We start from the raw sequence: 15924 nt of genomic DNA, 5'->3' as shown, positions 1-15924 counted from the left end.
ATGTACTGAAAAACAATTTTAATTGAAATATTTTTAACATGAAAAATTATTCAAAATACAGCAGAAACATTTTATAGAGTTTAAGAAAGTCCTTTTAGTCTGGAGAGTTGGCTCCGTAGTTAAAGAGTTCTTGCTCCTCTTACAAGATGATCTGGGATTCGTTCCTAGAACTCATTTAAGGCCATTTACACGTACTATCTATAGTCCCAGCTCCAAGGAAATTCAATATCCTTTTCTGGCTTCCCTTGGCACTGCAGAAGCACGTTATACAAGTACAATGTTTTGAAAGTTATTATATTTATGTTTTATTGATATTTCTTCCTTTCCAGGACTTTTTTTTAAGTGATTAAGATACAATTAAACCATCGTTATGATTCTTTAAAAAAAGAAAAAACAACTAGTTTTTAGCTGTATGTGTTAAATAATGGTTTTCTAATAAGATAAAAACTTATTAATGCTTAAGAGTGGTCATGTATACCTTTATCCCAGTGGAGGCAAGTGTGTCTCTGTAAGTCCAAGGCCACCTGTTCTAGAGCCAGGAAGGACTGTGTCTCAAAGGAAAAGAAAAAAAAAACCTACATCTGTTTAAATATTGTAGACATTTCAGTTATAAATAGGTTTTAAAGTTGGGTTTTCCTTTTTTTTAATCCTTAATCTAAGGATAAACGTTGTTGGACATATGTTTGGACAGCTAGCTGTTTTGTAACATTTGTTTCCCTGTTATAGGCACTACCAAGATATTTGATAAACCAAGGAAACGAAAGCGACAGAGGCACGTCACAGCCAGGGTGCACTATAAAAAAGTGAAGAAGGAGGACTCGTCGAAAGAGACACCCAGCTCAGAGGTACCACTCAGTTCTCACCTTTGACCTTCCAGAGAGAATCAACTTCCCACACTAGAAGTCCCCTCCCCTCTCCCGTAGATCTAAGAATAGGGTTCTATTGAGATGATTAATTAGATGTAAGGAATCTTGTCTTATTGAGAGCCCAATACTAGCAAAATACATATTGCAACTATGCATATAGCCCCTTTAAAGAGGAAATATCCTGTGCTGTTGATCACAGATGCAATATATGCAACTGTTGCCTTAATAAGTAAAGTTGTTCTAAAACTAGAGAGTATAGGCTAAGTAAACAAATAATCTGAATGAACCTAGACGTGTCCTGTTAAAGTTAAGACTGCTGCATTTAACAGAAAACTCCATATGCTTATTTCTTGGCCATCAGTTGCTTAATTTGGGACGTTTCTAAACAGCAGCTTTTGAAAACAAGTGTCTGCAGAGCATCATCACTGCTGCTCTCTAGCTTTTGAATTCAAGGTGAAAGTAGAATTAGAACCAGGGAGTGAGCATCACAGATGTTGATGCAGAGTGTTTTCTTTCTAATTTGACTAGAATGCCCAAGGGGGGCATTGCCTAGGAAACACGGATCGTGGAAGGACAAATAAGTAATCAAATAAACTTAAGAATGTTTTCTCTCCCTTAGTGAAACCTTTAAATGGAACAGCTCAAAAAAAGTTCCAGTGGAACAGCCTCAGAGCAGTTAGTGGCAGGGCATGAGGCGCCCACTACCCGCCCAATCACAGCAGGGTTAGAACTAACATTGCATGCAGTCCGCCCGCGTGATTGGCTGAACATCTGTAAGTGCTTAATGGCTAGACAAATAGCAGCCCAGAGGGAGGAGGGGGTCAGATGGAGGAGACATCAATAATACAGATGTGGGATATTATTTTTTCTCTGCAAGGGAGAACTGATGATTCACAGGACTGCTGCCAGCCCCAAGGAGATTCTTGAAGAGGGTGTAGAACATGATCCTGGGATGTCTGCATCCAAAAAATTGCAGGGTGAACGAGGTGGAGGAGCGGCACTCAAGGAGAATGTTTGTCAGGCAAGAGATGTTTGTCTTATTTTTTGTTGCATGTGTACTTTTTTGAGAAATCCCCTTTATCTCTCTTAAAGACCATATCTTGGTAAGAGAAAATACTTATGGATGATTCCTGAGGAGCCCCTAAAGGCCATAACTCTCATCTCTTTTGAAAAGCAAAGAGAAGGAAACAATTGAGTATTGGTTACAATCTGTCCTTGTAGCCCATGAGTATATGCCCCTTGAAGCAGAACCATATCAGTGAAAAATCATTTTCTTGTCATCCATCTGTCATAGTATAAATCTTTTCCTCCTCTTCCTCCTCATTTTTGTTTGTTTACTTTTTTGTTTGGTTAGTTTTTCTTTTCTGAGAGAGTCTCACATAACCTAGGCTGGCCCTGAACTCTGTTTCCTTCTGCCTTTACTTTCCAAGTACTGGGATTTTAGATGCATACCCCCATACTCAGTGGACTTTTTTTCTTTAATTAGGAATGTTTCTTGTGTTGTTACAGTTTCAAATTTTTTCTTTTATTAGCTGAATATTTATATAGTATTCATTGTCTAGATTTTTAATTTATAAGCATTACATTATTTATTTTTATGGCAGAGTTTTTATTTTTATTTATTTTATTTATATGAGTACATTGTAGCTGTCTTCAGACACACCAGAAGAGGGCATCAGATCATATTATAGATGGTTGTAAGCCACCAGGTAGTTGTTGGGAATTGAACTCAGGACCTTTAAAAGAGCAGTCAGTACTCTTAACTGCTGAGCCATCTCTCCAGCCCTATGGCAGGGTTTTTAAATTGCCCCCATTTTGCATATGAGTAAACTGAATTAAATGAGAGATTGATTAGTAGGTTGCATATAGTCTTGGTGCTTCCTAGATTCAAACCTAGTTATTTTGAGTCTTGTTATGCTGTTTCCTAACGACTTTGTGAGATGCTAGTTTCTTGATTTATCTATTTAAACTCTTTAAATCTAACATTCTGAAAACCTGATAGGTGGATGTGCAGGTGCAAGTGAAGTGTGCGACTTGGACAGGAGATCCTCAGGTGACTGACACTTTTTGTTTGAAACAGGGCCTGTCATTTACCCATAACTTTGATCCATTGACCCAGCTGCATTGACCATGACCATCCAGGGGAGCTGCTTGCCTTTCTTTCTTCACATCTTAGCACTGCTGGGATTGTAAGCACACTGGATGCTCAGCTTTTTATGTGGGATCTGAGAATTCAAACTCAGGTCCCATGGTTACAAGGCAGGCACATAACTGACTGATCCACTTCCTCAGTTTCCTTATTTATTTATTTGTTTGTTGGTTGGTTGGTTTTTTTGTTGTTGTTGTTTTTTTGGTGAGGGCAGGGAGTTGTTTTGTTTTATGTATAAGGGTACAGTATTGCTTTCTTCAGACACACCTGAAGAGGACATCAGATCCTATTACAGATGGTTGTGAACCGCCATATGGTTACTGAGAATTAAACTGGAGACCTCTGGAAGAGAGGTCAGTGCTCTTAACTGCTGAGCCATCTCTATAGCCCCCTTGTTTTTATTTTTTAAGACAGGATCTCACTATGCAGCCCTGGGTAGCCTAGAGTTTGCAGTGTTCCCCAGCCTGGCCTCAAACTCAGATCTGCCTACTTTGGTATTCGCCATACCTGGACCTTGCTGTTTTTAACTAAAACAACTAAAAAGTAAACCCAGGCCCATAGTATGTTGCTGTGACAGATATAATTTTATCTCATTGTCTTTGCAAATTCATTTTCTCTACAATAAGGATGTCTACCTGAACTAGGCAGGGTGTTGGATGCTTTTAATCTCAGCACTATGGAGGCAGACACCAGCAAATGTCTGTGAGTTCCAGGACAGCTGGTGCTTCATAGTGAAACCCTCTGTCTTGAAAAATGTTTTCCATATTTGGACTAGCTCCCAAATGCTGTGTAATACTGAAAAGTTGTTATGCATTCAATTAGTTATTGATAAGATAAGTCAGAGTGTAAATACATTTACAAAATTTGCCAAACAATGTGGTGCCTACATTTAGTACAAGCACTCAAAACACAGAGCCAGGTGAGTCTTTGAGTTTGAAGTCAGCATAGTTGTCTGCATAGCAAATTCCAAGCCATTAAGGGTTATACAGTGAGACTCTGCCTTAAAAAATAATTCAAAGTGGGTATGGTGGCGCACATCTGTAATTCCAGTACTTGGGAGGTATTCACAGAACAAAGTTGATGGCCGTTTTAAGATGCAAGAGGGGCAGGAGTCGTGGGTACTGAGGTAACCCTCTAATCCAGGCTTTCTGGATGATGTGATGTCTTGATATTATTTGTTTGTAGTACTTCTTTCTCAAGTATACAGTTCAAAAGTTAAATCCTGTGCTTTTCCAATTAAGGGGTTAGAACGAACCATGTAGTTGATTAGAAAAATATTCAGTTTGTACAGTAATTGACATATTTTAAACTGAGTGTAATTTGTTTACTATATAAAAACTGTCATTGACCCTCAATATATAAATATATAAATCCGAGACTTTTTTGTTTTGTTTTTGTTTTTTTGTTGTTTTTTTGTTTTGTTTTGTTTCTTTGTTTTGTTTTTTGAGACAGGGTTTCTCTGTGTAGCCCTGGCTGTCCTGGAACACACTCTGTAGACCAGGCTGGCCTCAAACTCAGAAATCTGCCTGCCTCTGCCTCCCAAGTGCTGGGATTAAAGGCGTGCGCCACCACCGCCTAGTCCCCAGACTTTTTTTTAGCTTTTATTTGGGAGTAATAGATAATAGAACAGTCAAATATTTGAGAATAATTTCTACTACATTGATGTCCTAAATTTGGCTACCTTTCTCCCCAACATTTTCCTACTTGTTTATTTAGGGTTGGCTAAGACCTTTTGTTTCTTTGAGCTCTCCACCCTCACCCTCATCCCCAGGAGTAGGTTTCTCCTTGTATATCCCTGGCTGCCCTAGAACTTTGTAGACCAGGCTGGCTTCGAACCCAGAAGTCCACCTGCATGTGCCACTATGCCTGGTTGCTTCTTTGATTTTTTTGGTTTTTCGAGATGAGGTTTCTCTGTGTAGCCCAGGCTGTCCTGGAACTCACTCTGTAGACCAGGCTGGCCTCAGAAATCCACCTGCCTCTGCCTCCCAACTGCTGGGACTAAAGGCGTGCGAGACTACTGATCAGCTTGCTTCTTTGATTTCTTATAGATAGTAGATCTTGGTTTTGATGGATCCATCTAATTGTATAGATGGAAAATATTTTTGGAAAATTTTGTTATACATTTTGTGATGTGTACTGTACAGCACTTGATGGGTGGGTCGGTACTAAACATGTATGGATTTATTTGGTGGGGTATACATATTCTATGTGTAGGTGTTTGTATTTTGTGATTGTGTTTGTGTGTGTATGTGTGTATGTATGTATGTACGTACGTATATGTATGTATATATGTGTCTATTCATGGTGCAAGCCAAAAGTACCAAGTAGGGTGTCATTCTTCTGGAGCTGTCTACTTCCTTTCTTTTTTGAGACAAAATCTGACTGTGTATCCCTGGCTGGCCTGGAATTTAATTCATAGAGAATTTAACTCATAGAGATCTTGCCTCTGCCTTCTGGGTGCTGAGATTAAGCACTACACAGCTATGCAATGCCTAGCCCTGTCCATTTTGATTTTTGAGGCAGGGTCTTTCCCTGGAATCTTCCACTTATGTTTAGGTAGGCTGACTGGTCAGCAAGACTGAGGCAGGAATCTGTTGATCTGGTTGGTGATCGCTGGGTTTGCAGGCGTGCACTTCTGTGCCCACCTTATTGTGTGGGTTTGGGGATTGTACTGAGTGCAAGCACTTTCTAACTGAATTGTTTACATAGCCTCCAACAGACTCCTTTGTTGTTGTTTCTTGAAAAACAGAGAAAAACTATTTACTGGCATGTACACTAGTATATATGTTATTATCTAAAAGTGCTTTAAAGGATACAAGAGAATTGTGCATACATATACTATGTGTTCTCTATGTCATTTTGTGTGGAAGACTTGGTGTTCACAGATTTTATTATGAGGGTGTCTTAGTTGATAGTATAAGGCTTATTTTTGTTTTACTATTTTGTTGCTGATCACTGTGTAGATACAAATGGTGTAACAAGTAAAAAACATTAGGAATTTCCAAGGTTTTCATATGAGAAATTCATTTCATAAGGCTCTTTCTCCCTTTAGTGAAACCATGTCCTATGTCTCAGTCCGTTAATGAGTTCTCTCCCTTGCCTTGGTTCCAAAGCTTTATGTTTGGCTCCCAGTGAGAGGGATGGGGAAGAGAAGGGGTGTGAGGGTGTTTTTTGGTTGGTTGGTTGGTTGGTTGGTTGGTTGGTTGGGGTTTTTTTGGGGTTTTTTTGTGAAGTGTAATTTGAGATACATCTTTTCATATTTTGGAATTATTAGGATCCAAATCCAGCTGATATTACCTCCTACACATCTTTCTGGTTTATTTTCTACTAACCAGTTGTAGGAATCTTAAAAATGAACACCTACGGTCGTCAGCCTTTAACAAAACTCCCCAATGGTACATCTTTGCAATTAGAATAAAATCTGAAATTATAGCCCCTTGTGCCTCTTTTAAATGTCATTTCCTGCCAGATATGACCTGTTTTCACTTTAGTAAAGGAGCAAAGGCTTTCTTTGGTTTCCATCTCGTTTTCCTACCTGTGGACTTTGTACTTGCTACCCGCCTTTGTCTTTGTACACACCTAACTTGAACATGCAGAGCCTGATCTAAGAGGGCATCCTTCATCAACAAAGCCCAGGTAGCTGGCTTATCATTAGCTTATCTCTTTACTGGATATCATTAGTGTTAGTTATCTACTGGACAGGATTTGGAATCATCTCCCGGCACACCTGAGAGGGATTATTTATTCTTTGGTCTTGATGATAAGGGATATTATCTTGATTAGGTTAATTAAAGTAGGGGAAATTTGCTCACGTGGATGATGGCATTTCATTGGCTGAGATTCTAGATTGAGTTGCTGTCTGACTCCTGATTATGGATGATATGTGACCAGTGACATCTAGCTCTTGTTACCTTGACCTCCCCACTGCAGTAGAGCATATCTTAAACTGTGAGACCCTTTATTAATAAACCCTTTATTGCTTAAACTTATTTTGTTGGGGTGTTTTATCACAGCACAAGGAAAGATATTTTGTTTTTCAGTCGTTTGTTTGTATCATTTCTCTTTCTCCCTGTAAAAACTAGAGATCTTATTGTGCCTTGCACTCAGGAGATAATTATAAACATTAGTTGAGTAAACAATGAGATTTCACAGGTTTTGGAAAGATATTTCTTAACTTTTGATTTCATGAGGACTCTTCATTTGGGAGTTTTCTAAAGTCTTTCTACAGATATATTTGTTTCTTTTTCTTAACAGAACTGTGAGAAACTGGGTGAGCTGTTGCTATGTGAGGCTCAGTGCTGTGGGGCTTTCCATCTGGAGTGCCTTGGCCTAACCGAGATGCCTCGAGGAAAATTTATCTGCAACGAGTGTCGCACAGGTAAAGTAGATAAAGTCTGCCTCCTAACAATTGGAATTTTAAGGATTTTAGGAAAAAGATATATTGAAAGTGCCACTTTTATCAACAGTGAGTTTGTTGCATGTGTAGATGTGGGTCCTGTGAGATCCCAACCCTCAGAAAATGTGACATGACTACTACTAGACTGTATGAGATCGTTCAAAGAAACGTATTGGATATAAATTATTGGGTATTTAAATTACAGTATGATCAGTGATAAGGCAATAACAGAGATGAAAATATTAATTGTGGTTTTAAGAAAGAAAAGAAATTGGGGTGAAGAGATGGCTCAGAGGTTAAAAGTACTGAGTGGTCTTCCAGAGGTCCAGAGTTCAGTTTTCAGCAACTACATGGTGGCTCACAACCATCTGTAATGGCATCTGATGCCCTCTTCTGGTGTGTCTGAAAACAGCTACAGTGCATTCATATAAATTAAATAAATAAATAAATAAATCTTTAATAAAATAAAAATAAAGATTAAAAGTTTGGCTGGGCAGTGTTGGCACACGCCTTTAATCCCAGCACTTGGGAGGCAGAGGCAGGTGGATTTCTGAGTTTGAGTGCCTGGTCTACAGAGTGAATTCCAGGACAGCCAGAGCTACACAGACTTCTGTCTTGAAAAACAAAACAAAACACTACCCTAGAACAATTAGTCTCATAAAAATCACCACATGCTTGGCATTTATCAGCGAAACTGAGTGTTCTCTTAACTTCAATTAAAAGTAATAATACTACTACTTGGTGGGCTTGGTGGTACATGTCTGTAACCCAACAATTGGGAGGTAGCCACACAATTGAGAGTTTGAGGACGTGACCCACGAATCAAGTTATGGTCCAGCACTAGCTATACATAATGACTGTTTAAAGCAAACTACAACTGGCTAGGAAAAGGGGTTGAGTCTGGAAGAGTTGGATGAGGGAGGTGAATGTGATGAAATCATTCTTCTTCTTTTGTTTTTTCAAGACAGGGCTTCTCTGTATAGCCTTGGCTGTGGCTGTCTTGGAACTCACTCTCTAGACCAGGCTGGCCTCAAACTCAGAAATCTGCCTGCCTCTGCCTCCCAAGTGCTGGGATTAAAAGCGTGCGCCACTAGTGCCCAGCAATGAAATCATTCTCAAACCTCTCAAAAACTAATGAAGGTTAAAAGTAAAATTATTTAGAGAAAGATTATTTGAGAGACTTATGGTTGGGACAAACAATGGAAATGATTACTAAGAGCAGCATAGAAAGCAGCAAAGCAGTCAGGCCTGACAGTGTAGGTCTTCCATTGTACCTCTGGGGTTCTCACTGCTCCAACAGCTGCAGTTTGAGGAGAAGCTAGTGATGGAGATAACACCAAGATGTGTGATCAGCAGAGACGGGTGTGGCAGGACAGTGAGGGTGGTGTTTTTCTGCATGGTGAAGGTGTTTGACTAACAGTAAAGAGCAACACACCACCCTGGGCTAAAGCATAAACATGTCGTTTTGACAAGGATTTAATTCAGTTGAATTGAGGCAGTAGCTGAAACAGATATTTGAGAGTCCAGGGAGAAATCATTTGGGTATAAATAAAGACTTAGAGTACGGGCTGGCAAGATGGTTGGGGGGAGGGGTAAAGGCACTTGACCCAAACTTTCATTGTCTATTTGGTTCCCAGGACCAACATATTGGAAGGAGAGAACTAACCTCCACAGTATGCCACTGCATGCTCATACGCACAGAATAAATAATGTTAAAAGTAAAGCCTTAGAGAATGACATCACCCTAATCTTATAAAAGACTTAATGCAATTTGTACATATAATTCATATTTGCCTTGCTATCTTTATCATTCGAAAATGATCTCTGAATAAACTGACATCAAGGTAAAGCTGTTCCTCCTTTATTTTGAAAATAAAAATTTTTTTAAATTTAAATGAGGAGGAGGAAAGTTGCATATAAATTAAATAATATGTAGTCATTTCTGTGTGCCTCAAGTATGGTAATGGTATCAGGGGTGCATCTTCCTTCCCTTCTTCTCATCCTTCTCCACACTCCACCCTGCTATTCATACCATAGCCCGAGCGTGCTTTTAACTCCAGGCACTCTTCCTGCCCTGGCCTCCTGAGCATTGAACCTGTAGGAATGAACTACCATTCTTGTCCTGCTATTCTTAAAATAGATATAATATATATAGTGTGCAGTGTGGTAGCACATGCTGTAATCAGGAGGTTTATGAGCTTACAGCCTATATGGGCTTGGATCTTGGGATCCTTTTTGGTTTTTTTTTTGTTTGTTTGTTTGTTTTGTTTGTTGTTGTTTTGTTCTTTTTTTCCCCTACACAGGGTTTCTCTTTATAACCCTGGAGTATACCAGGCTTGCCTCGAACTCAAGAGAGCTGCCTGCCTGTGCCTCCTAAGTGCTGAGATTAAAGAAAGGCACAGGCCACCAAACCTAGCAAGATCCTTTTTAATGTGTTTTTATGTCTGTGAGTATAATTTTATTTTGTTACTCTTACATTTCTTTTATTCTGATGTTTATGCCTGGTGCATGAGTAGGCCAAAAAGAAGTATCAGATACACTGGAGTAGGAACGTAAAGATGGTTGTGAGTGTCACGTGGATGAGGCCCTTGGGGAAGTTTACTGGTGTTCCTAACTGCTGAGCCAGCTCTCCAGTCCCATGAGATACTTTTTTTTTTTTTTTTTTTTAAAGGGGGGGGGGGTGAGGTGTGCTGGAAATTAGCAAGATGGCTCAAGCCCAAATATAGGTACCAGTCTCAGAGCCTCAAGACCTGGTGCTCAGGACCCATGTGATAGAAGTAAAGAACTGACTCCTACAGGTTTTCCTCTGGCCTCTATGAAACTGTGACGATGATGGTGTTTGTGCTAGGTGAAGTAGAACACTCATGAGGCAGAGGTGGGGGGATGTCTATCTGAGTTTGAGGTTCCTGGTCTATATAGCTAGTTCCAGGCCAGTCAGAATCACACAGTGAGACCCTGTATCACAAAGGTGGAAGTATACAGTTTGATGTGTTGTGTTGTGATATTGGTATTTGTACATATATGCCTGAGAAATCATAATTCAGCATAATTACCAGCTACCTATATTGTTGCTTATATCATAGCTCAATATCCTAATCTCAGAAAAGACTTTTCCATTGTTTAATAGTTTTTAATTGTAGGTATTTACTACTTTTGTTTATCTATTCATGTATTGATTGACATTTGGGTGTTTATGGTTTGGGCTTTTTTATTTTAAAGATTTATTTATTATATATACAGTATTCTGCCTTCATGTATGCCTGCGTATGCTGAAAGAGGACACCAGATCTCATCATATAGATAGATGATTGTGACCCATAATGTGGTTTCTGGGGATTGGAACTCAGGACCTTTGGGTAGAACAACTAGTGATCTTAATCTCTGAGCCATCTCTTCAGCCCCAGGCTTATTGTCTTTACTTTTGGATGAATAACTACCTGAGTAGATGTGTAAATTATGGTATAGCTTTGACTCGCTAGAAACTGCCAAGAATTGGACCATTTTGTATTCTCTTCCGTGGTGTATTAGGGTTTGCGTATTCATCTGTTGTCAGTATCTTCTATTTTATTGTGCTAATCGTTTATGGCAGAGTCTCCTGGTTTAGTTTGCACTTGCTATTAGAGCTGGTCATCTTTTCTGTTTGCCACCTTCTGCTCAAGCCATTGAAGCGGTAGAGATAGGCTTTTCAAATTATTCTCCCAGTTCGTGCACGGCTTAAGTTTTTATTTTGTTGTGATTTTAAACGTCTCATGTAGCTTTAATTCTACTGTGAAGTTCAGGATGGCCTTGAACCTCCTGATCCTCCTGTGTCTACTTTCTAAATGTCAGGATTGTAGGTGCATGCCACCATACTTAGGTGTGACTTACATTTTTTTTTTTTTTTTAGGAAAGATATAAATGTTTGTTATTGTAAATTTTAATCTTTTTAAAAGATTCATGTGTATTTGTTTGTGATTATATATTATGTCTATGTAGATGCCTTTTAGAGACCAGCAGCAAATGTCAGTCTCTGAACTGGTAATATAGACAATTAAAGCTGCTCGGTGAGGGTAGTGAGAAACAAACCTAAGTCCTTGGGAAGAGCAGCAACTGCTTTTAACTGCTGACCATCACTCCAGCTCCATGCCTCTGTTTTAAAATTATTAATTAATACATTTATTATACATTCATATGGGCTGCAATGTGCTGGTTCCACGTGGTATCTTGGGGATCAGTTTAAGGTAATGAACGTACCTATCCCTTTAATCATTCAGCATTTCTTTGTTTAATTCTCATTTGGATCTTTTTAAAATCTCAGATTAAAAATAACCTGTGATTACTCTGCCATGTAGCAGAGCATTTATTCTCTCCTGGTTATACCTTGATAGTTTGATCAACTTCATCCCAGTTCTCCAAGTCTTTGTAAATGCTGGTAAATCCTCTACTTTTGTAGAAGTACTGTTTTCAAATTTTTATTTTCTATATTATTGTGTATATTATACATGTGAGAGAACTCTCATACATGCTGTGGTATTGTGTATGTAGGTCTGAGGACAGTTTTGTAGAATCTGTGCATTGTGGTGATCAAACTCAGGCTACTAGACTTACACAGCAAGTAGTGTTACTGACTGAACCACAAACAAATACCATTAAATATTAGGCCACAGAAAAAAACTATGTTTTTGCCACAGAAAAGCTTCAGATATGCAGAACCTGTGAGTTGCTACAATCCCAGAACTCGGGACAGAGCAGAGAGGATTGTCAGAAAAGTTTGAGGCTGGCCTAGATACCTTGACTCAGACACACATTTAAATAATTAAACTAGAGAAAAACACTTGATCATTTAAATTGCTGTATATTGGTTGGTCTTTCTGTTGTTTACATTTGTGGGTTGGTGGAATGTTGAGATAGGATCTCACTGTGTAGCCTTGGCTGGCCTTAAATTCTGTAGACCAGGGTATGTGAGAACTCCTTAGATCCTGCTGCCTCTGCCTCCCAAGTGCTAGGATTAAAGATGTGTTTGGTTTTGACTTCTGATTGTTTTGTGTGTGTGTGTGTGTGTGATCGATCTTCAAGTATCATCAAGCTCAGGGTAATCTTGAGCTTCATGAAGCCCTCCCCCTCAACTCCAGTGCTGGGATTATAGTTAGGAAGTACCATGTCTGGCTGGTCTTAGCTGTTCCGGATCAGGTTTAACATCTCGTTCCAATGTTGGGGCAGCCGTCTGGAATTCGTGGTCAACCCTCAAATATATAGTAAGCTTGATGCCTGACTAGATTATATAAAACCCTGCCTCAAAGAAGACAAAACACACAAAAACTTAAAATAGATAGATGGATGGGTGGGTGGGTGGGTGGGTAGGTAGATCTCAAACACAGCTATCCAGACAAAGCAATCAGAGACGTTATTTCTTTTTCTATTGCCCTAAGTGCAGTATCATTAAATTCAGAGTTAACATGGACTTCAAACTTTGGTTGTGATGACAAATGCTAGCTAGCTCCCATTTCTTCATTGTCCTCTTTGGTATTGTGTGAGTACTAGAACTGTATATGGTTTATAGGTACTTGTATTTCAGTAGGTTTGAACTTCAATCCCCTTCCATTCTGTTTCTCACTTAATTTCAACCTTGTCTCTAGAATTATTTACAAATACCCAAGTCCTTTGCTATGAATGAGCCTCAAGAGAAGATAATATTGTAGGGAGGGTTTGTGACAAGGGTAGAACAATTCTGAATTAATTACTCTGCTTTTTCTTAAATAGGTTAAATAAAGTCTAAATTAGCAAACTCAATTTTAAGTCTCAAATATGTGAGAAACAACCTCAGTGGGAATTCATTCTCTTAGATCTCGTTGATTCTAGAACAGAGTTAATCCACTTTGACCCATCTCTGTCTTATCTGTTAACACATTCACTAAGTTTAGGCAGATAAAACTATAGCTGGCCACACTTAACTATATTGGCAGGTTCCTGGGATTGTTACAGAGGGATGCCTCATCTCCATCTCTCAGTGACTGCCAAACCAACTGTTGTTTCTTTTTTGGTTTTTCGAAACAGGGTTTCTCTGTATAGCCCGGGCTGTCCTGGAACTCACTCTGTAGACCAGGCTGGCCTCAAACTCAGAAATCTGCCTGCCTCTGCCTCCCAAGTGCTGGGATTAAAGGCGTGCTCGACCACTGCCCGGCCCAACTGTTGTTTCTTATCTTGTGGTTGGACTATGTTTAATACAGCTGCCAAGTATAGACCTTCTACTACAGAAATTACATATGACATGGACCCTGCTGTCTCACTAAGTCATGATGCCTTGTCTTTAGATCCATGATCTAGACAGGCAGGAACAACCTACACAATAACACATGGCCTAGAACATTGAAGGATTCAAATAGTATTTTAATCAACTATATATTTCCCTTTTCATTTTCTTGAGTATTCAGTAGAGGTTCAAAAGAAAAATAATAGTCTTCAGGTTCTCTTGCAAAATATTTAAAGATGGCCTTCTCGCCACTTTGCTGTTGTTGTTTGGGACTTTGATTTCTTCCACAGTGAAACAGTTTTGTTTGGAGGTAGCTTTTGAGGCGTGTGCCCATTACCATGACCTAACCATGAACCCAAGATTTCTTTAGATGTCCTACAAACAAAATTCCTCTGATTCAGAAGGCCTGCAGCCAAAAATGTTAGCAGAGGACCTTTGAAAGCTGATCTTCAACCCTAGGCCAAGCTCCTTCCCCTCCACCAACCAGAGCATTGGCTCCAGGGCCATGACAGAAGTGAAAGAATTATCCACGAGGTGAAGGAGTCTTTCCCAGGTGGAGAGGACTCTGGACATTGTGTCAGTGCCGACAGATCATATGGCAAAGCTGAAAAGATGTATTTAAAACTAGAAGCACTGCTCTTAATAGAGATCGGGATGAAGAAAAAAGTGTGTGATTTAGATCCATCTTTTTGCTTTCTGCCTGTATCATGGGTGGGATGTTTCTGAGAGTGCTAGAATAGGGGAAGAAAGAACAGAGCAGATTTAGGCCTGCATCTTGCACTGTCCTGTTCTGCTGACAGTGCTGTGGAGCAAATGTGAGAAGCTGTTCTTTGAAATAAAACAGCACAGCAACTATTTTTAATGAAAAAATATTTAAAAGTTACATTGGGGCATAATCTTAACCTCAAACCATGGTGATTGGTTCCCCCCCCCCTTTTTTTTTTCTTTTCTAGTATGTTCCTCACCTCCTGAGCTTGATCACATGATTTGACTGACTCCTTAATAGCAGTACAGACTGAGATGTTGTGGGGCTTTTATTGTTTTGGTTTTGGTTTGTTTTTCTTACCATATCTTAGTTTTGTGTCTCTCCCACCAGTCCAGCACAGTCAAGCAGTTGTTCCACCATCTTTCTCCCTGCCTATCTCTGCCACCACTGATTCCAGTGCTGTGTTCTGCTCTTGCTGCTGTAGGGTTGGTGGAGGGTTTACCTGATCATCCATAGCTGGGGAGGAGGGGAGAGGAGTGCCTTAGCGATACTGTAAAACAAAAACAGCAGACATATAACTGCTACCACTGCTATAAGCACAGTCCTCCTCCTTTTCTGTGAAACCATGTGCTGACACTTAGTTCTGTTTATAATTCCTTTGTTAGATGTATAGTTACAGACACTCCTGTTGGTTAGGTTGTATTTTCTCTGTATCCACTGTTTCTTTTTAGGTGTTTACAGTTCCGGGGGTTTTTTGGGGGGTGGGTTTTGGTTTTATTTCTCAGACAGTCATTTTGCAGCCTAACCTGTTCTAAAACTGGCTACAATCTTCCTCTTTTCGCCTCCCAAAGGCTAAGATTGTAGGTATAAACCACCATGACTAGCTTTTTCTTCCTATGTTATAATCTGATTTATCTGTTTTGTTTGTTCTTTCTTGTTAGAATCTCATCCAAAATGTCCTTATTCAGACCTACATTGTGTAGTATTTACTGTTGTAGTGGTCTCTTCACCCTTCTCATCCTGTTTCTCCTCTGGGTTTTTCTTTCTTGTTGTTTTTGAGTTGGAAGTTTACAGTGTAGTCTAGGCTAACCTTGATTGAACTCATGTCTTCCTCATCCTCTGCATTCTGCTCTATCAAATATGGTAGTTTTCACAGTCTTTTGGCAGAGTCTTTGGAATAGTGTTTTGTTTGTGGTCCGTGTTGGTGGGGAAACTTGGGTTTGGTGCATAGTAGGCCAGCTCTACCACGGAGCATTCACCTTTCTTATGAGACATCACCTCAGGCTGGCTTTCCCCTTCCTCTGCATCTCATGGTGTTCTATCATCAAAGCAGGATCTCTTCTTTTCTCCCCCTCCCTCTTTCCTTTTTTCCTTAACTTTTCATTATGGACACATATCAAGGTAGAACAAAAGTAAAGAGTTTACATGTGTTTGGCCAGGAAGATGACTCAGTCAGTGAAGTGGTTGCTGCACAAGCATGAGGACCTGAGGTTGGTTTCCCAGAGTCCATGTAAAAGTTAGGCATGGCAGTACGTGTCTATAATCCCAGACATGGGGAACAACACTGTCTCAAAAAAC

The 15924-nt window shown here is 39.6% G+C and overlaps 1 protein-coding gene across 11 annotated transcripts in view; it reads left to right on the top strand.

The window, feature by feature from the left end:
- Nsd1 (nuclear receptor binding SET domain protein 1) overlaps positions 1-15924 on the top strand; it is a 108462-nt gene that overhangs the window by 64610 nt on the left and 27928 nt on the right. For 10 of the 11 annotated variants that reach the window (XM_076938972.1, XM_076938976.1, XM_034509901.2 and 7 more), the window contains 3 exons: positions 727-845; positions 1744-1887; positions 7270-7393. In XM_076938972.1, the coding sequence (XP_076795087.1) occupies positions 727-845; positions 1744-1887; positions 7270-7393 (387 nt within the window). Of the gene's footprint in view, positions 1-726; positions 846-1485; positions 1636-1743; positions 1888-7269; positions 7394-15924 lie in introns of those variants that run through there. The other variant, XM_076938979.1, reaches the window with a different exon arrangement.

This window comes from Arvicanthis niloticus, chromosome 8 (genome assembly GCF_011762505.2).
Source record: "Arvicanthis niloticus isolate mArvNil1 chromosome 8, mArvNil1.pat.X, whole genome shotgun sequence".
Lineage (NCBI taxonomy): Eukaryota > Metazoa > Chordata > Mammalia > Rodentia > Muridae > Arvicanthis > Arvicanthis niloticus.
The sequence above is the reverse complement of the archived record's forward strand: the minus strand, read 5'-3'. Positions and strand labels throughout refer to the sequence as shown.